The 27,857-nt window shown below is 43.0% G+C and overlaps 1 protein-coding gene and 1 long non-coding RNA gene across 6 annotated transcripts in view; one reads left to right on the top strand and one right to left on the bottom strand.

The window, feature by feature from the left end:
- Window positions 1-27,857, top strand: part of CASP8 (caspase 8) — a 115,016-nt gene that overhangs the window by 7,374 nt on the left and 79,785 nt on the right. For 3 of the 5 annotated variants that reach the window (XM_032278664.1, XM_032278665.1, XM_032278669.1), the window contains exon 1: window positions 20,492-20,646. The exons of 1 other annotated variant lie outside the window; for it this stretch is intronic. In XM_032278664.1, the coding sequence (XP_032134555.1) occupies window positions 20,622-20,646 (25 nt within the window). In that variant the 5' untranslated portion in view covers window positions 20,492-20,621. Of the gene's footprint in view, window positions 1-20,491; window positions 20,647-22,053; window positions 22,923-27,857 lie in introns of those variants that run through there. One more of the 5 variants, XM_032278667.1, reaches the window with a different exon arrangement.
- Window positions 16,886-20,369, bottom strand: LOC116551951. The gene is made up of 2 exons (XR_004269137.1): window positions 20,287-20,369; window positions 16,886-17,604 (listed from the first exon to the last, which is right to left on the bottom strand). It is a non-coding gene; the product is annotated as an uncharacterized LOC116551951 (long non-coding RNA).

Below are 27,857 nucleotides of genomic sequence, written 5' to 3'. Positions count from 1 at the left end.
TGTCATTCAGGCTGGAGTGCAGTGGTGCAATCTCGGCTCACTGTAACTTCTGCCTCCCGTGTTCAAGCAATTCTCCTGCCTCAGCCTCCTGAGTAGCTGGGACTGTAAGCACAGCTAATTTTTTGTATTTTTAGTAGAGATGGGGTTTCACTAGTTGGCCAGACTGGTCTCGAACTCTTGGCTTCAAGTAATCCGCCCACTTTGGGCTTCTAAAGTGCTGGTATTAGAAGTGTGAGACACCGCACCCAGCCTTTTCCATTCTTTTTTGAAATGCATTTGTCTTCAACTATTGGATAGCTCTGAGATAGACCATCTAATTTCTAGGTTTTTTTTTTTTTTTTTTTTTTTTGGCTGTTGTTGGCTGATTTGATTTTTACTTTTTGGTTCATAACAAACCTTTTAAGGAGTTACATAGACACATATTCGTTTACTTTTCTAATTTGTTTTCTCCTGAATTCTCAGGTACCTTGGATTGATTGTGCTTTGGGTTCATGTTGCTTTTCCTTAGTGGTTACTTCTTTCAGTTTCCTTCCCCTCCAGTTTGACAATTTTGTCCCTTTTCAAGCAAGGAGCTCCTCTCTGTTGAGGCATCTCGGGTGGTTAGCAATCCTTACCCGGTTCCTCCCGGAGCTTGCCCTCCGGAAGCTCACACTGCGGCGTAATCGTGAAACTTTTTTTTGAGACAGAGTCTTGCTCTACCGCCCAGGCTGGAGTGCAGTGGCGATCTCGGCTCACTGCAACCTTCCTCTCTCGGGCTCAAGTGATTCTCCTGCTGTAGCCTCCCGAGAAGCTGGGATTACAGGCCAGCGCCACCACGCTTGGCTAATTTATTTTGTATTTTTTAGTAGAGACAGGGTTTCACCATGTTGGCCAGGGTGGTCTTGGTGTTCTGACCTCGTGATTCACCTGCATCAGCCTCCCAAAGTGCTGGGATTACAGGCGTGAGCCACCGTCCCCGGCGTGATAGTGAACCTTTTGATATTGTCCCTGGTGGCTTCTGATGCAAGCTGGGACAGCATTTGTCTATTCATAAGTAAAAACAAGTCCCTGAGATCTGGCTGTCTTTTGCCCCACTTTCTAATACCAGCAACGCCCTAGTTTCAGAGCATTTGGGGGACTTATGATCCCTTCTAGTTACCTCAGCCCCTTCCCCCTCAAATTAGTTCATAGAGATTTTTGAAGCACTCATGTTACTCAGATAAGCTCATTTTTAAGATGTGGGAGGTAAGGCCTAGGTGTGAATGCCTCATAAGCCAGGCAGATGGAACTGTGTGTATGCATGCAGATTTGGCCAGAACACTCTTCTCCTTCAGGGGCCCATGGTCTGCAAGGACAAAAAAGAATTCTTAACTCCCATTTACTATCTCACATATTCTGTTATTTTTCTGTCTTTTCCTTTTCCCCCTACCCACAGAAACATTAGAATCATTCCCTTTTAGAAGAGCTGAACTATGATGTCTCCTGTCAGGGATGAAACGAGGCATTCCAGAGAGAGCAGGAGTGGCTCTATTCATATCAGGCAGAGTCGACTTTAAGTAAAAAACTGTCACAAGGGACATTAAAGTACATTACATAATGAAAAAAGCATCAATCCACCATGAAGATATAACAATTACAAATATATGCATTCAATATCAGAACACCTAAATATATGAAACAATGACAGAACTGAAGGGAGAAATAGCCAGCCATACAAAAATAGTAGGAGACTTCAACACTGTACTTTAAATAATGGATAGAACATTCAGACAGAAGATCAGTACGGAAGCAGGGGACTTAAACAACATTATAGACCAAATGGATCAAACAGAAATACGCAGAATGTTCCATCCTACAGCAGCAGAACGCACGTTCTCCTCCAGTGTGCATGGAACTTTCTCCAAGGTAGATCATGTGCTGGGTCACAAAACAAGTCTTTGTAAATTCAAGAGATTGAAATTATACCACATATCTTTTCCGACCTTAATGGAATGAAACTAAAAATCAGTGGCAGAAGGAAAAATAGAAAGTTCACAAATATGCGGAAATGAAACAACACACTCTTGAACAACAATTAGGCCCAAAAAATCAAAAAAGAAATTAAGAAACACGTTGAGACAAATGAAAAGAAAGACACAACACACCCAAACTTACAGGATAAAAGCAGTACGAAGCAAAAGCAGTACTAAGAGAGACTTTATTGCAATAAACATCTGCAGTGAAAAAGAAGAAAGATCTCAAGTAAACAGCCTGACTTTGTACCTCAAGGAGAGGGAAGAAAAAGAGGAAGAAGAGGAACTACGCCCAAAATTAGTAGAAGAAAATAGCAAGGATTAGAGACTAAGAAAATAGAGAATAGAAAAACAATAGGAAAAAATCAACAAAAATTGTAAAAGAATAACAAAAGAATTGGTTTTTTGAAAAGATAAAATCAAGAAATCCTTAGACTAAGTAAGAAAGAGAGTAGACTCAAACAATATCATAAATGAAAAAGGAGACATTACAACTGATGCCACAAAAATAAAAAGAATAACGAGACTACAATGAACAATTCTATGCCAACAAACTGGATAATCTAGAAGAAATTAATAAATTCCTAAAACCTTCCAACTTTCCATGACTGAATCATGAAGAAATAGAAAGTCTGAACAGACTTATAACTAATGTGGAGGTTTGATCAACAATCAAAAACATTCCCAAAATGAAGAAGTCCAGGACTAGATGGCTTCACATGTGAATTATCTCAAACATCTCAAGAAGAATTAACGTCAGTTCCTCTTAGCTATTCTTAAAAACTGAAGAAGAGGGCACACTTCCAAATTCATTTTATCAGCCAACATTATCCTGATACCAAAGCCAGACAAAGACACCACAAGAAAAGAAAACTGCAGGTCAATATCCCTGATGATCGCTTGATCATCTCAATAGATGCATTTGATAAAATTCAATACCCTTTTGTGAGAAAAACTTTCAACAAACTGGGAATAGAATGAGTCTCAACATCATCAAGATCATATATAAGAAAATTTTCACTGTTGAGTATCAGGTTAGTTGTAAGCTTTTCATGTATGGAATTCATAAAATGTTTCAAATACATTACAAAGCTATAGTAATTGAAACAGCATAGGAATAGCATAAAGACAAACACATAGGCCATCAGAAGAGAAGAGAGAGCTCAGAAATTAATTCATGCATATACAGTGCGTTAGTCCATTCAGCCTCCTAAAACAGAATACCATAGATTAGGTGGCTTACAAAACACAGAAATTCATTTTTCACAGTTTTGGATGCTAGGAAGTTTAAGATCAAGGAGCTAGTAGATTCAGTGTCTGGTGAGAGGCCACTTCTTCGTTCGTAAATGGCCATCTTCTCCATGTGTCCTCATGGAATTAGGGTGATCGAGCGGAGCTCTATGGGATTTCTTTTATAAGGCACTAGTCCCAATCATAAGTGCTCTATCTTCATGACCTAATCACCTCTCAAAGGTCCCACCTCCAAATACCAACACACTGGGGATTAGGTTTCAACATATGAGTTTTAGGGGAAACACATCACTCTATTGCATATACTACTTAAAGCAATCTACAGATTTTGTGTGATCCCTATCAAAATCCCAATAGATTTTTTCATTTAACAGAAAAAACCACTAAAGTATAAAAAGGACCACAAATAGCTAAATTAGTCTTGACGAAGAACAAAGCTAGAAGCATCATACTTCCTGATTTCTAAGTATGTTACACTCTTATGGTCATAGCAGCACTATTTACAGTAGCCAAGATGTGGAAACAACCTAAATATCCACTGACACATGAATGGGGAAAGAAAAGGTGGTATTCACATACAATGGAATATTATTCAGCCTTATAAAAGAGGGAAATTCTATAATATGTGACAACATGGATGAATCTTGAAGACATTATGCTAAGTGAAATAAGCCAGTCACCGAAAGACAAATACTGCGTGATTTCACTTACATGTGGTATCTAAAGTAGTCAAAATTTATATAATCAAAGAGTGGAATGGAGGTTTCCAGGGGTTAGGGAGGGTGGAAATGAGGAGTTTCCTGTCGACAAGCATACAGTTTTAGTTAAGCAAGATGAGTAAGTTCTAGAGATCTGCTGCACAACATTGTACAATTCAACAATACTGTATTGTACACTTAAAAATTTGCTAAGAGGGTAGAGCTCACTTAAATGTTCTTACCACAATAAAATAAAATTGATAAAGCAATAGAAAAGGATTCCTATATATAAAAAGGCCAATACCTAATTTCCATTTAATAAAAAGCAATGAACAGTCAACTTATATACAAGCAAATTTCTGTTATTGAGGCAGGTATGGGATATAGAAGAAAAATTTCCCAGCTGACTTTGCAAGGTGCACGTAGCCTTGAATCCACAAGCATAATGTAAATAATTTACTTTTAAGAAACTTAGACAGAATAATCCTTTAATTATCTCAAAAGATCCTGACATTTCTTTTTTTTTTTTTTTTTTTTTTGAGATGGAGTCTTGCTCTGTTTCCTAGGCTAGAGTGCAGTGGTGCTATCTTGGGTCACTGCAATTTCTGCCCCTGAGCTCAAGGGATTCTCCTGACTCAGCCTCCTGAGTAGCTGGGATTACAGGTGCACGCCACCACATCCAGCTAATTTTTGTATTTTTAGTAGAGATAGGGTTTCACCATCTTGGCCAGGCTGGTCTCAAAATCCTGACCTGTGATCCATCACCTTGGCCTCCCAAAGTGCTGGGATTACAGGCATGAGCCACTGGCCCCAATGCCTGTTTCTGATTTTTATCAAATGCCAGCAACCTAATAGGTAAGGAAAAGTCCCTAACTTGGTAAAAATATCTACTAGAAGCCCAAATCAAAAATTATATTAATTAGGAAATTTTGGAAGGCTTCTCATTAAACTCAGGAGCGTGATAACGTCATTACTAATGTATTGCTCCACACTGCTTTGGAGGGCCTGGACAATTTAACTGGTTAGGTGATTTGGTAAGTTAGTTGAATGTGCATAACATCATGGCCTTTCTGAGGTATACAGGAAGCGATGGGCTGAGTCCTGACTGCAGCTCCCTCAAGGGCCTGCCACACAGGGATTATGCACCCCCAAGTCTGTTCAATTCTGTTGCTGGGGTGGGGGGCAAGGGGCAGCAACCTCCTGTTTGGTCCGCCAGGTAAAGCCTTTGTAATTGCCTATGGTTGAGCCTGACAGATGATAGTACATAGGATTTTGGTCTGGAACCCAATTAATTCCTCAACTCCATCCACTGATTTTTCTGAGCCCGAGCGAGAAACATAGCCTACCCCATCATGGACCCGAATGGATTGAATCTGCTGTAGAGAGAGAGGCTTTTTTTCCTAAGCCTGACAATGAACTGTTTTACTTTGCCAGTCTCACTGATCAAAGTGCAACATGAAGTGTTTCCAGTTGCACGGACCTTTGCTTGGCCAGCAGGACATCAAGGACTATGTACTTATTCAACACTAGTTAGGCTAAGGAATTATGGCTTGTCCATTGTGCTTCCCAAGCTGAAGCAGCAGCATTCATGATCTCAGTGAGACTCAAAGAAAGGCTGTGCACAGTGTTTTCTAGTTAAATGACCCAACAGTGGTAATTGTCTGAAGTCCATCTTTTTTTTGAGATGGAGTTTCACTCTTGTCTCCCAGGCTGGAGTGCAATGGTGTGATCTTGGATCACTGCAACCTCCGCCCTTTGGGTTCAAACCATTCTCCTGCATCGGCCTCCCGAGTAGCTGGAATTACAGGTGCCTGCCACTATGTCCGGTTAATTTTTGTATTTTTAGTAAAGATGGGGTTTCACCATGTTGGCCAGGCTGGTCTTGAACTCCTGATCCTGTGACCCGCCTACCTCGGGCTCCCAAAGTGCTGGGATTACAGGCGTGAGTCATTGCGCCCAGCCTGGAGTCCATCCTTGAACAGAGAGTTGGTAACGTCACTTGGCAGTAACCACAAGTAACAAAGGTCTGCCTAGTTTTTGAGTTCCTGTCTTTCATGGTATACTGCAATATGCTCAACAAAAGAGGCTGTTTTGGTCTTCGGGGGGAAATCTCTGATTAATGCCCCATATGTGAATGCTACATTGGTAGGAGGAAGGCAAGTGAAGGCATGATTTTTTTTTTTTTTTTTTTTTGAGACAGAGTTTCCCCTTGTTGCTCAGGCTGCTGTGAAGTGGCACAATCTTGGCTCACTACAACCTCCTCCTCCCAGGTTCCAGCAATTCTCCAAGCTCAGCCTCCCAAGTAGCTGGGATTACAGGTGCCCACTACCACACCTGGCCAATTTTTTTTTTTTTTTTTTTACTAGAGATGGGGTTTCACCATGTTGGCCAGCCTGGACTTAAACTCCTGACCTCAAGTGATTCACCTGCCTCAGCCTCCCAAAGTGCTGGGATTATAGGTGTGAGCCACTGTGCCTGGCCAGGCATGCTTTTTTTAATCCCAGTAATAATGAACGCAATTGCTATAGGCATGCTTTTTATAAAAGAAATAAGCAAGACTCCGTCTCAAAAAAAAAAGTTTCTTTTCTATACACTGATATCTATCTCTTGAGATTAACCAGGCAAGACCACAAAGCCACCTTATGGAAAACATTGAATTAGAAGCCTCAAGTTGATAGTGATTATTTTTTGCAGGCAAAAAAACCCCCCATGCTCAGCACCAAAGAGATAACTGATGAAGAGGGCTACTGTCTCTCACGTCTTGTTATTTAACACCTATTCTAATCTCTCACCTATCTGAATCTTTAGAAAGGAATTGAAGGGGATTGGGGGGGGGTGGCCCTTGCAGGTTCTCCAGTCAAATATGCAGTGCAAATGATAACTGCCCCTTTGAGGAATTGCTGCACTGGGACCCCAGACTGTTCCCCTGAGACGCGTAGTCCATGCCAAGGTTATTTTATGCTCTCCCTTCAATCACTTAACCCTGTCCTTCAATTGTCTACTAAAACACTTAACCACCCCTGACCCTTGGGGGCGATAGAGAGCACAGGGCATCCATCATACTTGCCACATGCTTGGGCCCCTTGATGTGTGGCTTGTCTTGAGCCACAAATCTGGGGCCATTATCAGATGCATTCCATCCCCGGGAATCCAACATCTAAGATCTGAATTGTGTCACCGATTGATTGACCTGACCTCACAAGAAGGTTTTCTGTTTTTGTGTGTTTTTTGAAACAGAGTCTCTCTCTGTCAGCCAAGTTGGAGTGCAGTGGCTCGATCTCACTGCTACCTCTGCCTCCCAGGTTCAAGTGATTCTTGTGCCTCAGCCTCCTGAGTAGCTGGGATTACAGATGCCCAGCACCACACCTGGCTAATTTTTGTGTTTTTAGTAGAGACAGGGTTTCATCATGCTGGCCAGGCTGGTCTGGAACTCCTGACCTCATGTGATCTGCCCACCTCGGCCTCCCAAAGGGCTGGGATTATATGGGGAGCTGCTGCGTCCGGCCACGAGGAGGTTTAACTGGACTTGATAACCATCCGGAGTGGCACGAACAAACCTAGAAATCTGAGTCTGGTTGCAACCTTATAATCTGCTATTCCTGCTTCCTCATCGTGGACCCAGGGGACCACCAGGGTGGCCTGCCATGGCTCCGGGTTTGGAGTGAGGCATGGGTCCCAGGCAGCTCTTGCTATCCCCGCTGCTACAGACCAGGTCAACTGTCCTTGCCCAGGTGTGAATCATGGGCATCTATCTCCCTGCTGGGTTTTCCGATTGGCTGCCCTTTCCTGGTTCTTTGGCCAGAGAGAGCAGGGTTTTCTTTTTGTTGCTTTTCTTTATTTGTTCTTTTTAATTTAGGCCTGTTGGCGGTTCTGGATTGCAGGCTTCTTTAGTTTTCAGTCTGGCATGTGTGGGAATAAAAAGATAGTCCAGGAACAAAACAGTGTGTCGTTCCTGCCTTTGGGTCCTCAGCCAGTCTGCCTCTACTTCCCCCTGCTCAGGGTTGTTGTGTAATTGTCTGTTGATTTATTCCCAGGGTATTTAGGTGTTCTTAGAGGGGAGATGCAGGGAAAAGTGAATCTATGCTATCATGTCTCAGAACTGGAAGTGCAATCCCCACCCCCACAAGCACTAGAATTGCAGAAGAATAACAAGACAAGAACTTGAATGAAAAAAACATATTATCATGCAGCCATCAAATGCTTGGATGGAAAGTGTTCTTAGACATCTTCATCTAATTTTCCACATTTGGAAATGCGGAAATTGGACTGAGAGCTGAATCGGCCAGCCTCACCCCCAGTTCAGCTACCTGACTCGCCAGCCTGTGTTCTCGCCATTCCACACCAGGCTTTGTCCTGCAGCTTTGAAAAAATGTGAGCTGCATGTCCTGCTGAGATATAAACCCTCCCAGACCAGTTTGCTAAGAGTCTGTTCTGGCTGCAGAAATTCCAGACATCTTGTCAACTGGAATGCTAGTAAAATGACCTTAATTGTTTTCTGGAACTTTTTTTGTTGGGGGTGGCGGGGAAGGAGAAAGAAAGGAGCTGCAATTGCCCTTGGGTAAGATTTGGTTAGACACTGGCCGGGCCTGGTGACTCACGCCAGTAATCCCAGCACTTTGGGAGACTGAGGTGGGCGAATCATAAGGTCAGGAGTTCAAGACCAGACTGGCCAAGATGGTGAAACCTTATCTGTACTAAAAATACAAAAATTAGCTGGGCGAGGTGGCGGGCGCCTGTAATCACAGTTACTTGAGAGGCTGAGGCAGGAGGATCACTTGAACCCTGAGGGGTGGAGGTTACAGTGAGCTGAGATTGTGCCACTACACTCTAGCCTGGGCAACAAAGTGAGACTCCATCTCAAAATAAATAAATAATTTTAGGAAGAAATCAATTTGATTCTAAAGTTGTCTAGGCTATTGAGGATGTCTGTCTGGTGGCCACTGGGACATCAGGATGAGACTTTCCTTTTAAATGCAGGTATATGAATTACAGGTTGCTTCTGGAACCTACTGAGAGCCCACTGGGTCCAGGCTGAAGGCTCCTGCCTTCTGGCTCTGACCTTGACCCTCAGCTCCACATTTCCCTAGGGGTTGCTTGATTTATCTGAGAATCCTCATTAGCACAACCTTTTTTTTTTTTTTTTTTAAATTAATTTATTTAATTTATTTTTTCGAGATAGAGCCTCACTCTGTGGCGTGATCTCGGCTCACTGCAACCTCTGCCTCCCAGGTTCAAGTGATTCTCCTGCCTGAGCCTCTCAAGTAGCTGGGACTACAGGCACATGCCACCATTCCTGGCTAATTTTTGTATTTTTAGTAGAGATGGGGGTCTCACTATGTTGGCCAGGCTGGTCTTGGACTCCTGGCCTCAAGCGATTTTCCTGCTTTGGCCTCCCAAATTGCTGGGATTACAGGTGTGAGAAATTGCTGGGATTACAGGTGTGAGTCACTGGTGTCTGGTCAGCACATCTTCTTAATGAATGACAGCCTTCACTTTTGAGGCTCAAACATTCCACTTCCTTAGTATGGTATTTAAATATCTGTCTTGGCCGGGCGCGGTGGCTCAAGCCTGTAATCCCAGCACTGTGGGAGGCCAAGGCGGGTGGATCACGAGGTCAAGAGATTGAGACCATCCTGGTCAACATGGTGAAACCCCGTCTCTACTAAAAATACAAAAAATTAGCTGGGCATGGTGGCGCGTGCCTGTAATCCCAGCGACTCAGGAGGCTGGGGCAGGAGAATTGCCTGAACCCGGGAGGCGGAGGTTGCAGTGAGCCGAGATCGCGCCATTGCACTCCAGCCTGGGTAACAAGAGCGAAACTCCGTCTCAAAAAAAAAAAAAAAATTTGTCTTTTTCTACCATTTCGGTAATTAAGCAGATAAAGAAAACTATCCAGAACAATATAATAGGGAGTAGGACAAGAAAATTCTGAAAAGCCACGCCCTGTGGGTGGATCGAGTGCTGGGGTCCTTGAGTGTTGCTGGTTGCAGGAAGGCCCCCCTCAAAGGGTGCTTTGCTGAGCATCCACCTGGAGTGCTAAGTAGAATGTCCGACCAGATGAGGTGGGAATGCCGCTGACAGTGGAGGCGATATCATCTGTTTAGGTTTTCAGTAGCAACATCATCTGTTTAGATTTTTAGCCTGAGACTTTTAGTTAATACCCACTTTAAGGGTTATTGCTGAGTTTAAAATGAGGAAACTGAGGCCAGTATAGGAAAATTAAATGCCGGTTTATTCAGCTCCCCGGCGACGTTCTATGGTCTGGGGTAGGGGGCCAGAGAAGTCGTGCTGACTTCCTGGGGCTTGGGTTTTTGTGGCTATGAGTAATGAGCAACAGCAGGGCGCTCTGATTGGCTCTGGGGGAGCGGGATTGGGACGGGCTGGGCTGCTATTGGTTGTCGGGTTGTCGGGCGGGTTTTTTGGTGCAAGATTTGGTTAGGGTTGCACCAGCCGGAATTCCCCGACTGGAGGGCTGGGTGCACAACTGGGTGCTGAGTGCAGAGCTGGGTGCTGGGTGCAGAGCTGGGTGCTGGGTGCAGAGCTGGGTGGCTGTCCGGGCTCCTGATGAGGCGTCCGGCCTTACACCCACCTTAAAACGAGATGCAAATTTTCCTTCAGAAAATCACTGAAAGGGTTTTCACTTTGGCACTATTGGTCTATGATATTAAAGAGCTGAGATACAGAGAAGACACATTGTGTGATTTCTAGTGGTCGCTCTTTTTATCTGTATCTGTTCATCGTTGGATCCATGCTGTTCTGCCACACCCCCTTTTCACTTGCCAACACGTGTGGGTGATTGCTCCCTATCATAGCATTTCCTCCCCTATTCTCTAGCTGGCCTCTTCACTCTCTTAATTGTATCATTTTCCTGAACAGCAGCTCTTAATTGTCAAATGGTCCTGTTGATGATTTCTTTCCCTTACGTTCAGCACTTTTTGTGGCCTTTTTGAGTTTTTGTCTATTCCAATATCATAAAGACATTCTCTTAGGATTTTTCATAGAAGTTTTGTTGCTTTCTTTCTTTCTTTCTTTCTTTTTTTTTTTTTGACAGAGTCTCACTCTGTTGCCCAGACTGGAGTGCAGTGGCATGATGTTGGCTCACTGCAACCTCTGCCTCCCGGGTTCAAGCGATTCTCATGCCTCAGCCTCCCGAGTAGCTGAGACTACAGGCACCTATCACCATGTTCGGCTAATTTTTTTATTTTTAGTAGAGAAAGGGTTTTGCCATGTTGGTCAGGCTGGTCTTGAACTCCTGACCTCAGGTGATCCTCCTACCTTGGCCTCCCAAAGTGCTGGAATTACAGGCATGAGCCACTATGCCTGGCCAATTGCTTCCTTTTTATTTTTAGATTGACCATCCATCTGAGTTTGAATTTTGTGTGAGTAGGAAACCAAGGTTCATTTTATTTTTATATGGCTAGCTTGTTGATCAGTCGTTATTTATTATAAAGACCATCCTTTTTTCACTTCACTGTCATCTTTACCCATGTATCAAGTGAGAATACAGTGTGAGACTTTAAAAAATTAATAGATATTTTTTAGAACAGTTTTGGGTGTGGAGAAAAATAGAGTAGGTTAGCTGGGCATGATGGCATGCACCTGTAGTCCTAACTTATTCATATGCTTATTTACCATCTGCATGTCTTTTTGTGAGGTGTCTGTTCAGATCTCTTGCCCACTTTTGAATCGGATTGTTTTCTTATTGTTCAGTCTTAACAGATTAGCTTAATCAGATTGGCTTCGTGAGGCTGAGGTGAGAGGATCATTTGAGCCTGAGAGGTGGAGGTTGCAGTGAGTTGAGATCACACCACTGCACTCTAGCCTGGATGACAGGGCAACACTTTGTCTCAGAAAGAAAAAAAAGAGGCCGGGCGCGGTGGCTCAAGCCTGTAATCCCAGCACTGTGGGAGGCCGAGGCGGGTGGATCACGAGGTCAAGAAATCGAGACCATTCTGGTCAACATGGTGAAACCCCGTCTCTACTAAAAGTACAAAAATTAGCTGGGCATGGTGGCGCGTGCCTGTAGTCCCAGCTACTCGGGGGGGCTGGGGCAGGAGAATTGCCTGAACCCGGGAGGCGGAGGTTGCGGTGAGCCGAGATGGCGCCATTCCACTCCAGCCTGGGTAACAAGAGTGAAACTCTGTCTCAAAAAAAAAAAAAAAAAAAAAAAGAAAAAAAAGAAAGAGCAGAAAGTAGAGAGTTCCCATATACCTTCTGTCCCCCACTCTTGTCCCCTCTCCACACTTTCCCATTGTTAATATCTTGCATTAGTGTAGTACATTTGTTACACGTGATGGGCCAATACTGATATTGTAGGGGAAGACAAATCTGTTCATGGCTGAGAACCCTATGACAAAAGACAGATTAATAAGATAAAAGTGCATAAACATATTTAATGTAAGTTTTATGTGACATGGAAGCCTTTAGAAGGAAAAGAAGACTCCAAGAAGCAGTTACAGTTTGTTGTAGGTTTGATAAAGGGTGGACAGTCGTGGAGAACATGCTAGAGCAAAGAGTTTGAATTAAGTGTAGCCCACTGGCAGAAGCTTATCAAGACCTGTTTGTTTAGATTCCTCTGTGTTCCTTCATCTTCAGAGATGAGGACGCTCCTTTCCACCAGGTATAGGGAGGGCATCTCTCACCTCAGGGGCTTATGACCTGGCTTCAGGAGAAGGTCAGAGAACCCTTTCTGCACATGCTGCTTTTGCAAATTCCTTCAGCTTAAAATGTTCAATATGTCATTGTGTTAGTCCATTCTTGCGTTGCTATAAAGAAATAGCTGAGACTGGGTAATTTATAAAGAAAAGAAGTTTAATTGGCTCATGGTTCCACAGACTGTATAAGAAGCATGATGCCGGCTGGCATCTGCTCGGCTTCTGGAGAGGTCTCAGGAAACTTACAATTATGGTGGAAGACAAAGGGGTAGCAAGGAGAGACATCTCTTGGGCCGCAGCAGGAGGAAGCAGGAGAACAGGGAGGTGCCACAAATTTTTCTTTCTTTTTTTTTTGAGATGGAGTCTCTCTGTTGCCCAGGCTGGAGTGCAATGGCACAATCTCGGCTCTCCGCAATCTCTGCCTCCCAGGTTCAAGCAATACTCCTGCCTCAGCCTCCCAAGTAGCTGGGACTACAGGCACTTGCCACCACGCCTGACTACTTTTTGTATTTTTAGTAGAGATGGGGTTTCACTATGTTGGTCAGTCTGGTCTTGAACTCCCGATGTCAGTTGATCCACCCACCTCAGCTCCCAAAGTGCTGGGATTACAGGCATAAGCCACTGCGCCGGGCCAGTGCCACACATTTTTAAACAACCAGATATTGTGAGCACTCTATCATGCGAACAGCACTAGGGGGATGGCACTAAACTATTAGAAACCATCCCCATGATCCAATTACCTCCCACCACGCCCCACCTCCAACATTAGGAATTACAAGTGGACATGAGTTTGGGTGGGGACACAAATCCAAACCCTATCAGTCATGGTGCCATATTTTGTGGTAGCACATCCTGAATCCCATCAATACATTATTCTGAACTAAAGTCCCATGGTTTCCATTAGGGTTCACTTTTGGTGTTGTACATCCTATTGGTTTTGCCAAATAAATAATGCCATGTAGAACCATTACAATATTATACAGAATAATTTCACTTCCCTAAAAATCCCCTGTGCTGCACCTGCTCACCCTTCCTGCTCTGAGTCCCTAGCAACCACTGATCTTTTTACTGTCACTATAGTTTTTTTCAGAATGTCACATAGTTGGACTCATACAGTATGTAGCCTTTCCAGACTGGCTTCTTTCACACAGTAAGAAAAAAGACTCTTCCATGTCTTTTCATGGTTTGATAGCTCATTTCTTTTTGTTGCTGAATAATAATCTATGGTATGGATGTGCCATAGTTTATCCATTCATTTATTGAGGGACATCTTGATTGCTTTCAACTTTTGGCAGTTATGAATTACAAATAAAGCTGGTATAAACATTCAGGTGCAGGTTTTTGCATGGGCATAAGTTTTCAACTAATTTGGGTAAATATCTAGAAATGTGATTGCTGGATCTTGTGGTAAGCATATGCATTGGCCAAGCGTGGGGGCTCATGCCTGTAATCCCAGCACTTTGGGAGGCCAATGCGGGATCACGTGAGGTCAGGAGTTTAAGACCAGCCTGGCCAACATGATGAAACCCTGTCTCTACTAAAAAAAAAAAAATACAAAAATGAGCTGGGCGTGGTGGCGCGTGCCTGTAATACTAGCTTCTCGGGAAGCTGAGGCAGGAGAATCGCTTGAACCTGGGAGGCAGAGGTTGGTTGCACTGAGCCAAGATTGCGCCACTGCACTCCAGCCTGAGCAACAGAGTGAGACTCTGTCTCAAAAAAAAAAAAAAAAAAAAAAAAAGGCTGGGCGCAGTGACTCACCCCTGTAATCCCAGCACTTTGGGAGGCAAAGGTGAGTGGATTACTTGAAGTCTGGAGTTCAAGACCGACCTGACCAACATGGAAAAACCCAGTCTCTACTAAAAATACAAAAATTAGCCTGTGTGGTGGCACATGCCTGTAGTCCCAGCAACTTGGGAGGCTTAGGCAGGAGAATCACTTGAACCTGGTAGGCTGAGGCTGCAGTGAGCCGAGGTCACGCCCACGACTGCACTCCAGCCTGGGAAACAGAGTGAGACTTCACCTCAACAACAACAACAACAAGCTAGCTTCTTCCAAAGGGTCTGTATGAGTTTTCATTCCTACAAGCAATTAATGAGAGTTCCTGTTACTTCACATCCTTGCCAATGTTTGGTGGTGTCAGTGTTTTGGATTTTAGTAATTTTGGCAGGTAAGTAGTGGTATGTCTTGTTGTTTTATTTTGCAATTCCCAAATGACAGATGATGTTGAACATCTTTTCATATACTTATTTGCCATCTGTATCTCTTGGTGAGGTGTCTGTTTAGAGCTCTTGCCCACTTTTCAATTGGGTTGTTTGTTTTCTTACTGTTGAGTCTTAAGAGTTCTTTGTATATTTTTGGATAACAGTATGGTTGAGGTTTTTTTTTGAGATGGAGTCACGCTCTGCCTCCAGGCTGGAGTGCAGTGGCATGATCTCAGCTCACTGTAACCTCCGGCTCCTGGGTTCAAGCAACTCTCCTGCCTCAGTCTCCCGAGTAGCTGGGACTACAGGCAAATGCCACCATGCCCAGCTAATTTTTGTATTTTTAGTAGAGAAGGGGTTTCAACATGTTGGCCAGGGTGGTCTCGATCTCTTAATCTCATGATTTGCCAACCCGTGATGCAAAGAACTTTGAGTTCTTTGTGTACTTTTGGGTAACAGTCTTTTGTTTTGCAAACATTTTCTTCCAATCTGCGGTTTGTCTCTTCACTCTTAACTGTATCTTTTGAAAAAGGGAACTCAGAGAATATCCGGTCCCCCACAACAACATGTCATATCAGGTGAGAGAGGACTCATTTTCTCAGAAACTAAGATTTTGTGTCATAATGTTGCAAACCACAAAAGTTAATTTTAAAAGTTAATTTTAAAACTCATCTTCTAGATGTACTGAGAATATGTAGTGTTATCACTAACAGTTTCAAGGAAAGAAATAATTGGCTATTCATTTTTTAGTGAATGTGTTTTGTCACCACTACAGACATTCTTAAAATCCTCTTTTTATGGAGAAAAAATAAGGAATTTTCTTTACAGAAAGTGAGGAGCGAAGCCTAATGGAGAAAATACCTGTTTCAAGGAATAACCCTCCCAATTTTTGTTTTTTTTTTGTTTTTAAACAGGCTGTCACTCTGTCATCCCATCTGGAGTGCAGTGATGGAATCATAGCTCACTACAGCCTCAAAATCCTGGGTTTTAGCAATCCTCATGCCTCAGCCTTCTGAGTAGCTGGGACCACAGGTGTGTACCACCACTGCACCACCACACCCGACTAATTTTTTTGATTTTTGGTAAACACACTATGTTGCCCAGGTTGGTCTTGAACTCCTGAGCTCAAGTGATCCTCCCACTTTGGCCTCTCAAAGTGCTCAGAGTCACTGAACCTAGCCTTATTATTATTATTTTTTAAGAAACAGTCACTAGCGCTGTATGTAGGTTCAGTAGCTATGTCCTTCAGAGTCACTTCGCTTTTCTGGGCTTTCGTTTCCTTAACGTCTTCCTGTCTTTAAGACACATGCCCTTCCACCCCTTAGACCAAAAAATGTTGCTACCAGTGAGGATCTAATGAGATCAAATAAGGAAAATGCTTTAAAACTTTTAAAACTGCACAGTGCTTAACAAATGCACTGTTATGATATCATTAAAAGTGATTCCTCAGTGGTGGAAATGGTTGTATAACAATGTGAATGTACTTGATGCCATTTAAAACAGGTTACAATGGTAAATTTTATAGTATATATATTTTACTACAATTAGTACATTTAAAAAGGTGGTTCTTGACACTTAACCTTAGGGTTTGAGGTGCCCCATTTCTTGGGTATGGGCACATAGTGCCTCAAGACTACTGAGGATTCTCACCTCTTCTATGCCCAAACCTTTAAGAAATTCTGAGGGGCTGGGCGCAGTGGCTCATGCCTGTAATCCCAGCACTTTGGGAGGCCGAGGTGGGCGGATCACGAGGTCAAGAGATCGAGACCATCCTGGTCAACATGGTGAAACTCCATCTCTACTAAAAATATAAAAATTAGCCGGGTGTGGTGGCACACGCCTGTGGTCCCAGCTACTCGGGAGGCTGAGGCAGAAGAATCACTTGAACCCAGGAGGCGGAGGTTGCAGTGAGCCGGGATTGCGCCACTGCACTCCAGCCTGGTGACAGAGCAAGACTCCATCTCAAAAAAAAAAAAAAGAAAATTCTGGAAAAGCTAGGTCGGTGACATGAATATTGGAATCTGAGACCAACAAACCCCCTTTCTTCCTTTCTAAATCAGTAGTATGGGCTCTTGTCTGCAGTAGTTTCGTTTGAGAAAGCGGAAGGGCTAGGTGTTGGCAATCAACAAGCTTCAGAATATGCAGGTTGAGGTCAGTCATTGTAAACGCCCCATGACTGTCTAATCATTTCAATACCAAAAGAAAAACTTAAAACCGCAGCTGCTAAAATCTTTGTCTTAAACAACTCTTTGAGTCTCTCCCTACAAGGCCCAGAAAGGAATGAGATAGATGTGAATGGAATCTCTTTTCCTTTCCCTTGCCACACTCTGGTGGAGGAGTCAAAGGCAGTAGCCAATGACAGCTGCCAGAGAGTCGAGGAGGAAGGAGTGGCCCCATCGAATCCACAAACCATACCACCCTGGCCCATGTGTTAGTTACATACAATCTCCCAAGTTGGCAACAAACGGCATGCACACTCAGGGGATTTTGGTTTCACTGTCAGTGTTTATCTTTGAAGAGTGTCACATCCAGATGAATGGGAAGGGTGTGTTGCAGTTGAGCTGAGGTTGGGACTTTCTTGGCTTTCTTAGGGACACTTACAGGTCCAAATCTGCTTTCAGATCTGAGATTCAAGAGGGTGGAAACCACTTGGAGATTGAGTTAAAGCAGACCTGTCCTCACTGTGTGCTGGGCAGGAGCCAGCTTTCCATGTCCATACAGCAACGGCAACACCTCCAGGTCTTTCAGCTTCCCTGGGACTAAGGACCATGCACATGATTAATTCTGACATAAACAGTCACATAGACACCTATCCCAAGATGAGGGTAAGAAATTGGTTAGAGCAAATGAAGTAATACTGAGCCTGTGCTTCACAATAGGAATTGAACCAACCTGAGGGTTATAATTCACTTATTAACTCTTACTACTTTTATTTTTTTTGAGATGGAGTCTCCCTCTGTCACCCAGGCTGGAGTGCAATGGTGCCATCTCAAGCTCATTGCAACCTCCACCTCCTAGGCTCAAGCGATTCTCATGCTTGAGTAGCTGAGACTACAGGCATGTGCCACCATGCCCAGCTAATTTTTTTTTGTATTTTTAGTAGAGATGGGGTTTCGCCATGTTGGCTGGGCTGGTCTTGAACTCCTGCTCTCAAGTGATCCACCCGCCTCAGCCTCTCCAAGTGCTGGGATCACAGGGGTGAGCCACTGTGCCTGGCCATAATTCACTTATTAGCTCTTCATATATATATATATATATATATATATATGATCTAAGACTGGGAGAATCTAGGGTCAGTGCCTTACAAATGGCACAGGTTGAAGCCCTGAGACTCCCACCCCCTACCCTGCTCCCTACATTCTCAGGACTGCCTCTCAGATGCTTCCAGCAGCTCATCCATATCTGCAAGGCTGGGGCTGGGTACATGCAGTGAGATATGTACAGGGTCTAAGAGCAGAAACTCTCAAGTGAGACACTCCTGAGTTCATGCACTGGCCCTGCCATTTGTAAGCTGATTGATGTTGCATTTAATTTCGTCATCTGTATGTAGGCCTAGTAATTTGTAGCCATCTTAGAGATGTTGTGAGCTTAAATAACATGATAGTGAATATTTATTTGTTTATTGAGATAGGGTCTCACTCTGTCACCCAGGCTGGAGTGCAGTGGCGTGAGCATAGCTCACTGCATCCTTGACCTCCCACACTCAGGTTTTCCTCCCACCTCAGTCTCCTAAGTAGCTGGAGACAACAGACGCACCCCACCACACCTGACTAATTTGTAAAATTTTCTCTAGAGACGGTGTCTCCCTGTGTTGCCCAGGCTGGTCTCTATCTCTCGGACTCAAGTGATCCTCCTACCTTGGCCTTCCAAAGTGCTGGAATTACTAGTGTGAGTCACCATGCCCACAGCCTATTTATTGAGAACTGCAGAAGGCACAGGTCCTATTCTAGGTGCTCCAGCTGTTTTATCTCCCACATTTTTGCTCAGATAGGAGTTCCAAAGCTGGAGCTTGAAGACTCATATTTTTAAAAATTTTGCAGTTAATTCTGAGGTTGGTCAGGTTGAGATCACGGTTGTGCATTCATGTTTAGGCAGTGACTAACCACTCAGGGTCTTAGAGACAAACAGAGCTCATTCTATCACTCACTGACTGAATGAGCATGGCCAAGTCTTTCAACCTCTCTAAGCCTCAGTGTCCTCATTCATAAAATGGGACCAATGGTAGCATCCACTTCTGAGAACTGTTCGGAAGTGGAAATGAGCCAGTTTAGGTGGCTGTGTCTGGCATACACAAATGGCTTGGTAAGTATTAGCTTGTGCCTTTATTAGGCCATCTCATTTTGTTAGGTGACTGAGAAACCAAGGACCTTCTGACCTTTGTGCATTGGTCACTCTTAGTTTAAATCTGTTGCTCTTCCATCCACATAATTCATTCCAAATCCTAAGTGTTGGAGAAAGGGAGTTAGTGTGTCACAGAAAAATCCCTGTCTTTGGCCCAGCAGGACTGTGTTTGACTCTATGTAACTGTTTGAGCATTAGTTTCCTCATCTATAACATGGGAGAGCAATACTCTGAATTGCTGCAAGAATTAGTGATAGTTCATGTCAAGGTGTAACATATATGTAACGTGTTATTGTTGGTGTTCTGGTTATAAAACGTATAACATGTGAAAACAAAAGGGCAGAAAACCCTTATTTAAAACTCACTCAGGAAACAGAAGCAGATGGAAGAGAACTGGGGAGGGACTGGGCATGGTGGCTTACGCCTGTAATCCCAGCACTTTGGGAGGCCAAGGTGGGTAGATTGTTTGAGGTCAGGAGTTGGAGACCAGTCTGACCAACATGGTGAAACCCTGTCTCTACTAAAAATACAAAAATTAGCTGGGCGTGGTTGTGGGTGCCTGTAGTCCCAGATACTCGGGAGGCTGTGGCAGGAGAATCACTTGAACCCAGCAGGTGGAGATTGCAGTGAGCCAAGATCTCAGCACTGCACTCCAGCCTGGGCAACAGACCAAACAAACAAACAAACAACAACAACAAAAAAAAAAAAAAAAAAAAAGAGAGGAGAACAGGGGAGGGTCTGGGGCTCAGAGCTTGGGGAACAGACCTCACTCAGTAGCACCAACACTCCAGGCTCGATACTACAAAGACACGGGTTACTACTAATCTGGAGAACAAGGCCAAGGATGGGAACTCAGCCCCTCAGCAGGGCTGAGCCAAGTAGGGCTGAGCGAAAACACTTCCTCCTTTGTGAACAATCTACCTGCATTTCAGCTACAGGGCTGGCTTTACTCAGTCCTGGGGGAGGGAGGAGAGGGCTGGTCTGTGGCTTCAGCGCTGAGATTTGGATCAAGAGAGGGAAACGTCCTCTCCCCAGACCCTTCGCAAGGAAGAGTGGCAAGTAATATGGAGTCGGTATAAATGCTTTCCAGTGAAGCATGTCCAGCGCTCGGGTTTCTAGTTTGCACGTCAATGAACTGTCTGCCACCTACCTCTTCTGAATGGCTGGAAATTGGGCATCTGTTCCTTTAAAAAAGAAACATTTTTTGCTTGAGTGAGTCATCTCTGTCCTCCTGCTTTAGCAGTAAAATTTATCCCGAGATCCTTCTGTTGTGAATTTTCTTTGGAGGGAAGTGTTTTTACAGATATCCTCCTTACTCTTGTGTTTTTTTCAAGCCGGGCTGAATTTGCTAGTCCACTCAACAGGAAGTGAGGCCGTGGAGGGTGGTGATCGAAAGTAAAAGAAAGCTTCCTCCTGGGAGCCCTTCCCACCCTGCTCCCCACGGAGCGTGTGGAGTTAGGCAGGCTAGGGGACTCGGAGACTGCGATGGTGCCCGGAAAGGGTGGAGCGGGTGAGTGCCTGTTGCCGAGGTGAACTCTTCCACAGGAAACCACAATATGTTTGTTTCTTCACTAGCTCTAGAAACGGGGCGGTGGGCAGGGGGAAGCAACTTGCATCTGCCCATCTGAGGACACCTCTGGGTCCTGCCTGGCCCCGCTCTCCTGTGGGGCTTCTCTCTGAGCCGCTGCCTCTGACCTTGCTGCTTTTTCACTCGGGGCAGTCTCCCTTTCCTGCCTTCTGGGCTCCCAGCTTCCCTGGCGCCTCAAATACCGACACACTGTCTCCCTCCTGTGGACCCGTTTGGAGATTTCAGAAAACTTTTATCAATCCACTTTTTTTTTTTTTTCTTTTTCATTTGACCCTGGGGCCGGGGGTTAAGTTCTTGATTCTGTCGAATCACGATGCCCTGCAGACCTGGGTCCCTAAGGCACACAGCCGGCTTCCCTCCTCCCCGGGTTCTAAGGGTTTCCTTCTATCTCTCCACTCCCACCCCTGCCCTCCCTCTTGCTTCCCAAAGACAGTTGTCTAATGTTTTGATATGAATTCGTGATTTTATCTGTATCATTGCAAAATGTATTTTTCTTTTGTGTGTGTACACTATTTTTTAACTATGCGATCTCAGGCAGGGAAGTAATTCCTCTGTGCCTCTGTTATCTCATCATTACATGGGATTAATAATGCCTCGGGAGGTGACTGAGAAGCTTGAAGGAGATAATTGGCATAAGTCACTTACTACTCCAGTTATCAATTATTATTGCAGATTAATATTATCGGTATTTTATTTTGCACATTCTATTTCTATTTTTTGTTTTTTTGAGACAGGGTCTTGCTCTGTCACCCAGGCATAATCATGATTGTACAGTGGCAAAATCGTGGCTCACTTTGGCCTCGACATCCTGGGATTAAGCAATTTTCCCATCTCAGCTTTCAGACTAGCTGGGACCACAGGCATGTGCTACTACACCTGGCTAATTAAAAATTTTTTTTCGTAGAAATGGTGTCTCACTATGTTGCCCAGGCTGGTCTCAAACGCCTAGGCTCAAGTGATCCTCCCACCTTGGCCTCCCAAAGTGCTAGGATTACAGGCATGCCACCATGCCCATCAGGCATTGATGTTATGAGGTCACCTTGACCTAGCCCCCTCTGGTGAGGAGTCCCTTTCAGATACTTCATTCAGTCTTCTCCGCTATGAGTTCCTGCCATCTGAATGCTTATATTCTATTTGGGGAAGGACAAAAGGCAGTTTCAAAGAAGAGAGATGCTTGATTTTCTTTTCCTACTTTTAACATCAGAAAACATTTTAGCTAACTCTCACTATGAAGGCAATCTTTTTTTTATTGATATATATATTATATATATATATATATATATATATATATATATATATATATATGGGCAACTAGAGCCCAACATGATGAGGGCCCCAGGATTTGCCTCTTTGATAAGATAGTAAAAACCCATCTTGCAGTTAACTTCATGGTTTCCTCAGCTGCACTCATACACAAGGACCACCTTTGGTAAGATGGGCTTACTGAAGAGTTATTTCAGAGTTTTTTCTTTCTAGATTTTTTTTATTTTAGAATTTTTTTTTATTTCAGAGTTTTTTCTTTTTAGAGGTTTTTCATTTTAGAGTTTTTTTAGATTGCTGAGAGTGGAATTTGGTGACCTTGGGGCCATGGAGATGCTCCTTGGCTAAACCAGGGGCTTTAGCTCTGAAAGTTCGCAGCCACCTTGAGAACCAAGATGAGGGCTCTGCAGTGCCCAGTCTCAAGACCTCTCCGGGGTGCTCAGTCACGACCCATTGAATGAAAAACTTAAAGTTAAAAAAAAAGAAAAAGAAAAACTTAAATTCTTAATGATGAACCCAAGAAAACCCTTTAAATACTAAATATGAAAAGAAAGTGTTCTTAGTTACAATCCAGTCCAGTGTCCTCATTTCAGAACATGGAAATGAGGCTCCGAAGGTAAAATGACTCATCCAAAGTCACACAAGGATGTTGGCCAGTGGCCAATGCTCAGGTGGCCACGTGCCTTGCCCCACCCTGACTGCGATCTCATGGACCACCAGGCCTTTTTCCTTAAGCTTTAGAAGCTTTAGAAGGCGGCTCAGCTCACTCAGAGACAAGTGGTTAAGTATTCTTTCCCCTCTAGTGTTTGTGACTCAGGAGTTTCGAAACAGGAAGTGCAGCTGGCTTCCGTCCTTCATTAGACGTTTGCTCTTGTCTTAGATGCTCAGATGGGCAGTGGATAGGCCTGTGAAGAAGGTGCTACTGTCGTGATAATAAGGTAAGGAGTCGCCTCTTTGGTAAGGTCAGAGGGGCCTTTTGGGAGGAAGGCCTTTGATTCTGGAGTTTTCTAGGCTGCTGAGAGTGAGATTGGGTGGCCTTGGGGCCATGGAGGTGATCCTCGTATTCGAGCGTGGATGGGGAAACCATGAAGTTAGTGGAAGAGGCAGCAGTCCCTCTGAGAGCCTTGCCGAGGGCCGTGCAGTTTCCAGATCTCAAGGCCACTCTAGCTTAGATAGATGAAGTCCTGGGAGTTTCTGAAAGGCTCCAAGTTTAGCTACTTGTACAAAAGCCTGATCCCAGCCAAACTGGTCTTAGAAGCCAAAATTTAAATCTCAACTGACTTTGCTGCTACAGCTATCCCCCCACCAACACACATACCCACCAACGTACACATTTGCCGACACACACACACACACACACACACACACACACACACACTCATATCCATTTAGTCCTACTAATTCAATTATTTGTTTTTTAAAGAAATTTAAAAAGGCTGGGCAAGGTGGCTCACATCTGTAATCCCAGCACTTTGGGAGGCCGAGGCAGGTGGATCACCTGAGGTCGGGAGTTTGAGACCAGACTGACCAACATGGAGAAACCTCGTCTCTCCTAAAATTACAAAATTAGCTGGGCGTGGTGGCACATGCCTTTAATCCCAGCTACTTGGGAGGATGAGGCAGGAGAATTGCTTGAATCCGGGAGGCAGAGGTTGCTGTGAGCTGAGATCACGCCATTGCTTTCCAGCCTGGGCAACAAAAGCAAAACTGTCTCAAAAAAAAAAAAAGAAAGAAAATTAAAAAGATACAAAACAGTTCAAAAAACAATATAATGGGAAGACTGGATGGACAAAATCAGAGACCTGTCCTTGTGGGGTTAAGAATTTACAGGTTAAGTTGCAAGTTTCATTCTGTTTGAAAACGATGGGATTGTATGTTTTGTTGAGGTTGGGACACCTTTGCTTGGTTTTTTGAACACAGTGGCTGCAGCGCCCTGTTATGGACACCATGTGAGTGCAGAATGGATGTCTGTGAGGTTCAGGGGCAGCCCAAAGTCTGAGGCAGCCAGCCTGGACCCGAGGCTGTGGCAATACCACTTACCGGTTAGAGGTTTGGGCCTGAGAGTGAGTGGCTTCAGGTTCTCTCAAGCTTCGGATGAGACGTACGTTTTTGTTTCCGATGGCGAATGCATGTTTTGCTTTCCTCCCCACCTGTAGGGTAGTTATCAGTGCAAGGGCTAGGATGCTGCTAGAATGTTAACTAGAATGAATGTGATGAGATGGAATGTATTTGTAGTTTAATTGTGGCATATAAAACAGTGGTAGAATGGGACTCTGGAATGAGATGCTGAGGCCTAGACTCCAGCACTTCCTTTGTGAGGCTCTGATCCTCTCTCTCCTATAGCGGATTTGTTAAGAACTCCCGGTTTTGTGATTTTGTTGTTGTCAATTTTTTGGAATTTTAATCTCTAAAAAAGTTATGATTTTATGTTTTTCTTCATGAGATTCCTTCACTGCCTTCCAGCTGCAAGTGGAATAATATCTGTATCTTTATGCTCTGTCACTGAGGCCCTTGAGTGAGATACTCAAATCTGGCTGTGGCACTCTCCCTTACTAGCTCATTTCTAAGCCGTGACTTTTCACAACAGAAAAATGGGTACAATAATAGTAATTTCTTCAGAGGTTTTAGTGAAATGAGGTTAAAAAATATTTTTGTGTTTATATGGATATATAGATTATAAATATTTATTATATCATTTATGTATATGATTATTATAAACACATATATTTTTATTTAAATACTTTGAGGGATAAATATATAAAATATTAAATATATAATACAAATAGACATATACATTTACCATTTAGCAGATATTATATAAAATATATGTATTACATGGAAAATATTCAAATTTACCTATGTTATATATACATGTGAAAAAAAACGGGGGAAAAGGCACAAAATGTGACCAAAGAGTTACTTCCAAATGGCAATTTTTTAAGTAATTTTTATTTTCTTCGTATACTTTGTATTTTCTCTATGAAACAAGTGTTACTTTTACTATTTTTAGGAACCAAAAACTACAAGGACATTATTTTTAAAATACTAGCTTAACAAAGTTTCTAGCCCATAGGAGTGCAGAAAATCTAGGTCCCATAAAACAAGAACCACCTCGTGATGCCTCTCCCCATACAGTACTGGACTGGCCCATTGTTAATGGTGTCATAAATCCTGTGCAAGTGACTGTTTTCTAGGTACTATGACTAGAGGGATGTATGACTTAAGCAAAAACCAAAAAACAGAAAAGGCTGACTATTATCTGACGGCGTGTCCCAGAGCACCTAGGTCAGAGGAGAAGCCATGTTAGCATTTTCCCTTCTAAGTGTCCATTATGATTTGATGGGAAAACCACTTAAAAAGCATTGTCACATTGTTGCAAAGGTAATGAAATGAGTGAGATGAGGTGGCTACGGAGGACAGGAGCTATGGGCCAGTTATATTATATCCGAATTCATGTCATCTCAGCCTTGGATTGTATTGATTTTTATTATATACTATCAGAAAATGCTATTAAATAGGTAACAAGAGACTATAAAAGGTTTATTCCTTTTGACCCAATAATACTACTTTCAGGAAATTATTCTAAGAAAATGATTAGAAGTTATTTTAACTTAAACTTTAACTTAAAGATTTGCATCTTAAGATCAGCCTAAATATAATCACGAACTGGCTGATTATAAACCTTTAAGTTAACTTTAACTTAAAGATTTGCGTTTTAAGATCATCCTAAATAGAATTAGGAACTGGCTATGTAAATTATAGTCTATCTCTAAGATTAAATGCTTTACAAATATTAAAACCCATGCTGTAGATGAAAAACTACAGACATCAGGATGTATTTACGAGATGTACTTATCAGTGGAAAAATCTACTTATGCTACAGAAATATGATGTGTTCAAATATAAGGAACAGTGTGTATGCATAAATATTTGGTAGGAAAGGGTAAAATATTAGGCATTTATCCTTGGATGGTGGAATTATACATAATTTTTACTTTCTTTTGATCTTTTCTGTATTTTCTAAAATGAATACACTAAGCATTGTTATCCTCAGGAAAAAAAATAATTGAGGGACAGGGGAAAGGAAGTCCTGCTTTCATTTGATTCTTTGGTTGGTTTTATTCTGTAAGATGAGATTTTAAGAGAGGTTAGAATGCACTTAAAATTTTAAAGACAGTTGACCTAATGACACTAAACAGGGTTAGATCTAGTTTAGATCTTTTCCAGCATGAATAAGAATGAATCTTTAAATAAAGATTTTAATTAGGTGTATTTTTAGAATAAGTAATACATGTACATGGTAAAAATTCCAACAGTACAAACTGTGCAGCAAGATATGGAGTAGAAAGCAGCTCTCATTGTCACCTCCACTCATGGGCCTTCCCACACTGCAGGTCCACATGTTTGTAATTCTGCTTTTCTTTACTGTGACTGAAGCCACTTCCTGTGTGCTTTTTATCAGAGCTCTTCTGTGAATACACAGAATATATACCGATCAAGACATTATGTAGATCACACACACTCAATCACATTGATCTTATTCTTTCTAGTAAAATAGAGTTCCATGGATTATGATTAATAGTTTGTCTAAATCCTCTAATACTGATAAACAGTTATTTCTCCTCTTCTGTTATTTCAAGGAATGCTACCATGAATAGCCTTGTATATGGTTTTGGGTATACTTATGTTTAAGTGAATGTGGAAAAAACTTTTAGAAGCTAAATTACGGGGCCAAAGTATATGTGAATTTTGTATTTTGACAGAGATGGCTAAATGACCCACCCACTCTTTTTTGTTTTGTTTTGGTTTTGTTTTTGCTTTTTTTTTTTTTTTTTTTTACAGATAATAAATATTTTATTCTACTCATTTACCAATGACAACCAGGGAGATGTTATAGCTGGCTCAGAAGAGAATCTGTAGATCAGACACATTTCTAAATCAGGAATATTTGTACAAATGGAGGCAAAATTGGTTTTTTCACAAGAGGGGAAGGGAAATCAATTGGACCTTCATTGGACAGGATAGAATTTGCCTGTCAATAGGCTAGAATTATTTTGCATAGTTATCACTTATCTTCAATTTTGGTTTTGCTTTTTTTTAAGAGTTGGGGCCTTGCTACCTGAAGTTTTGCCCAGGGTAGACTTGAACTCCTGGGCCATGCTGGCTTATTTTACTGCATTCCCAGTGCCTAGAGCAACGATTGACTCATGCCAGCCATATCTATTGGAAATGCTGGCCACCTTGCAGTAGACCTGATTATTTCTACACTGAATGTGTCTAAGATGGCTATTACTATTCATTCAGGAAAACCCAGGCAACTAACAAGACAGCAGCCTAAGACAGTAGCCAGTAATAGCTGTCTGTAGTAGTTTGCTCCTGTAGTCCCAGCCACTCAGTAGGCTGAGGTGGGAGGATGGCTCGAGTCTGGGAGGCGGAGGTTGCAATGAGCCAAGATCTCACCACTGCGCTCCAGCCTGGATGACAGAGTGATACCCTGTCTCAAAAATAAAAATAAAAATAAGAATAAAAAATAAACTAGCAAAAGTTTCTGCCCTCACAGAGCTTCCAGTCTAGTGAGAAAGTGATTTACCATCAGGAGGGTGATGCTGATATGGCTGGAGACCAGCTCCCCGCAGGGAGCGAACATGGTGGCAGTGGGGTGGGAGAAGGGGGTGACTGAGGACTTGGGAAGAAAGAGGGCAGCAGAAAGCAGAAGCTGAAGTCCCGGGAGCCTCTGTGGTTTCCATTTCCACACAAAAAACCACTGCTGCTGTAATCAGGAGGGGGAAAAGATTTTTTAAAAATTTTCTTTCAGGGAATGGAAGGAAAGGATATTTTTGAAAGGGCCATTTAAAAAATATTTAATCTTGGAG

Source organism: Sapajus apella, unplaced genomic scaffold (assembly GCF_009761245.1).
Source record: "Sapajus apella isolate SASKATOON/1434 unplaced genomic scaffold, GSC_monkey_1.0 scaffold10, whole genome shotgun sequence".
Taxonomy (NCBI): domain Eukaryota; kingdom Metazoa; phylum Chordata; class Mammalia; order Primates; family Cebidae; genus Sapajus; species Sapajus apella.
Note: the sequence above shows the minus strand (reverse complement) of the source record. Positions and strands in the feature narration are given on the sequence as shown.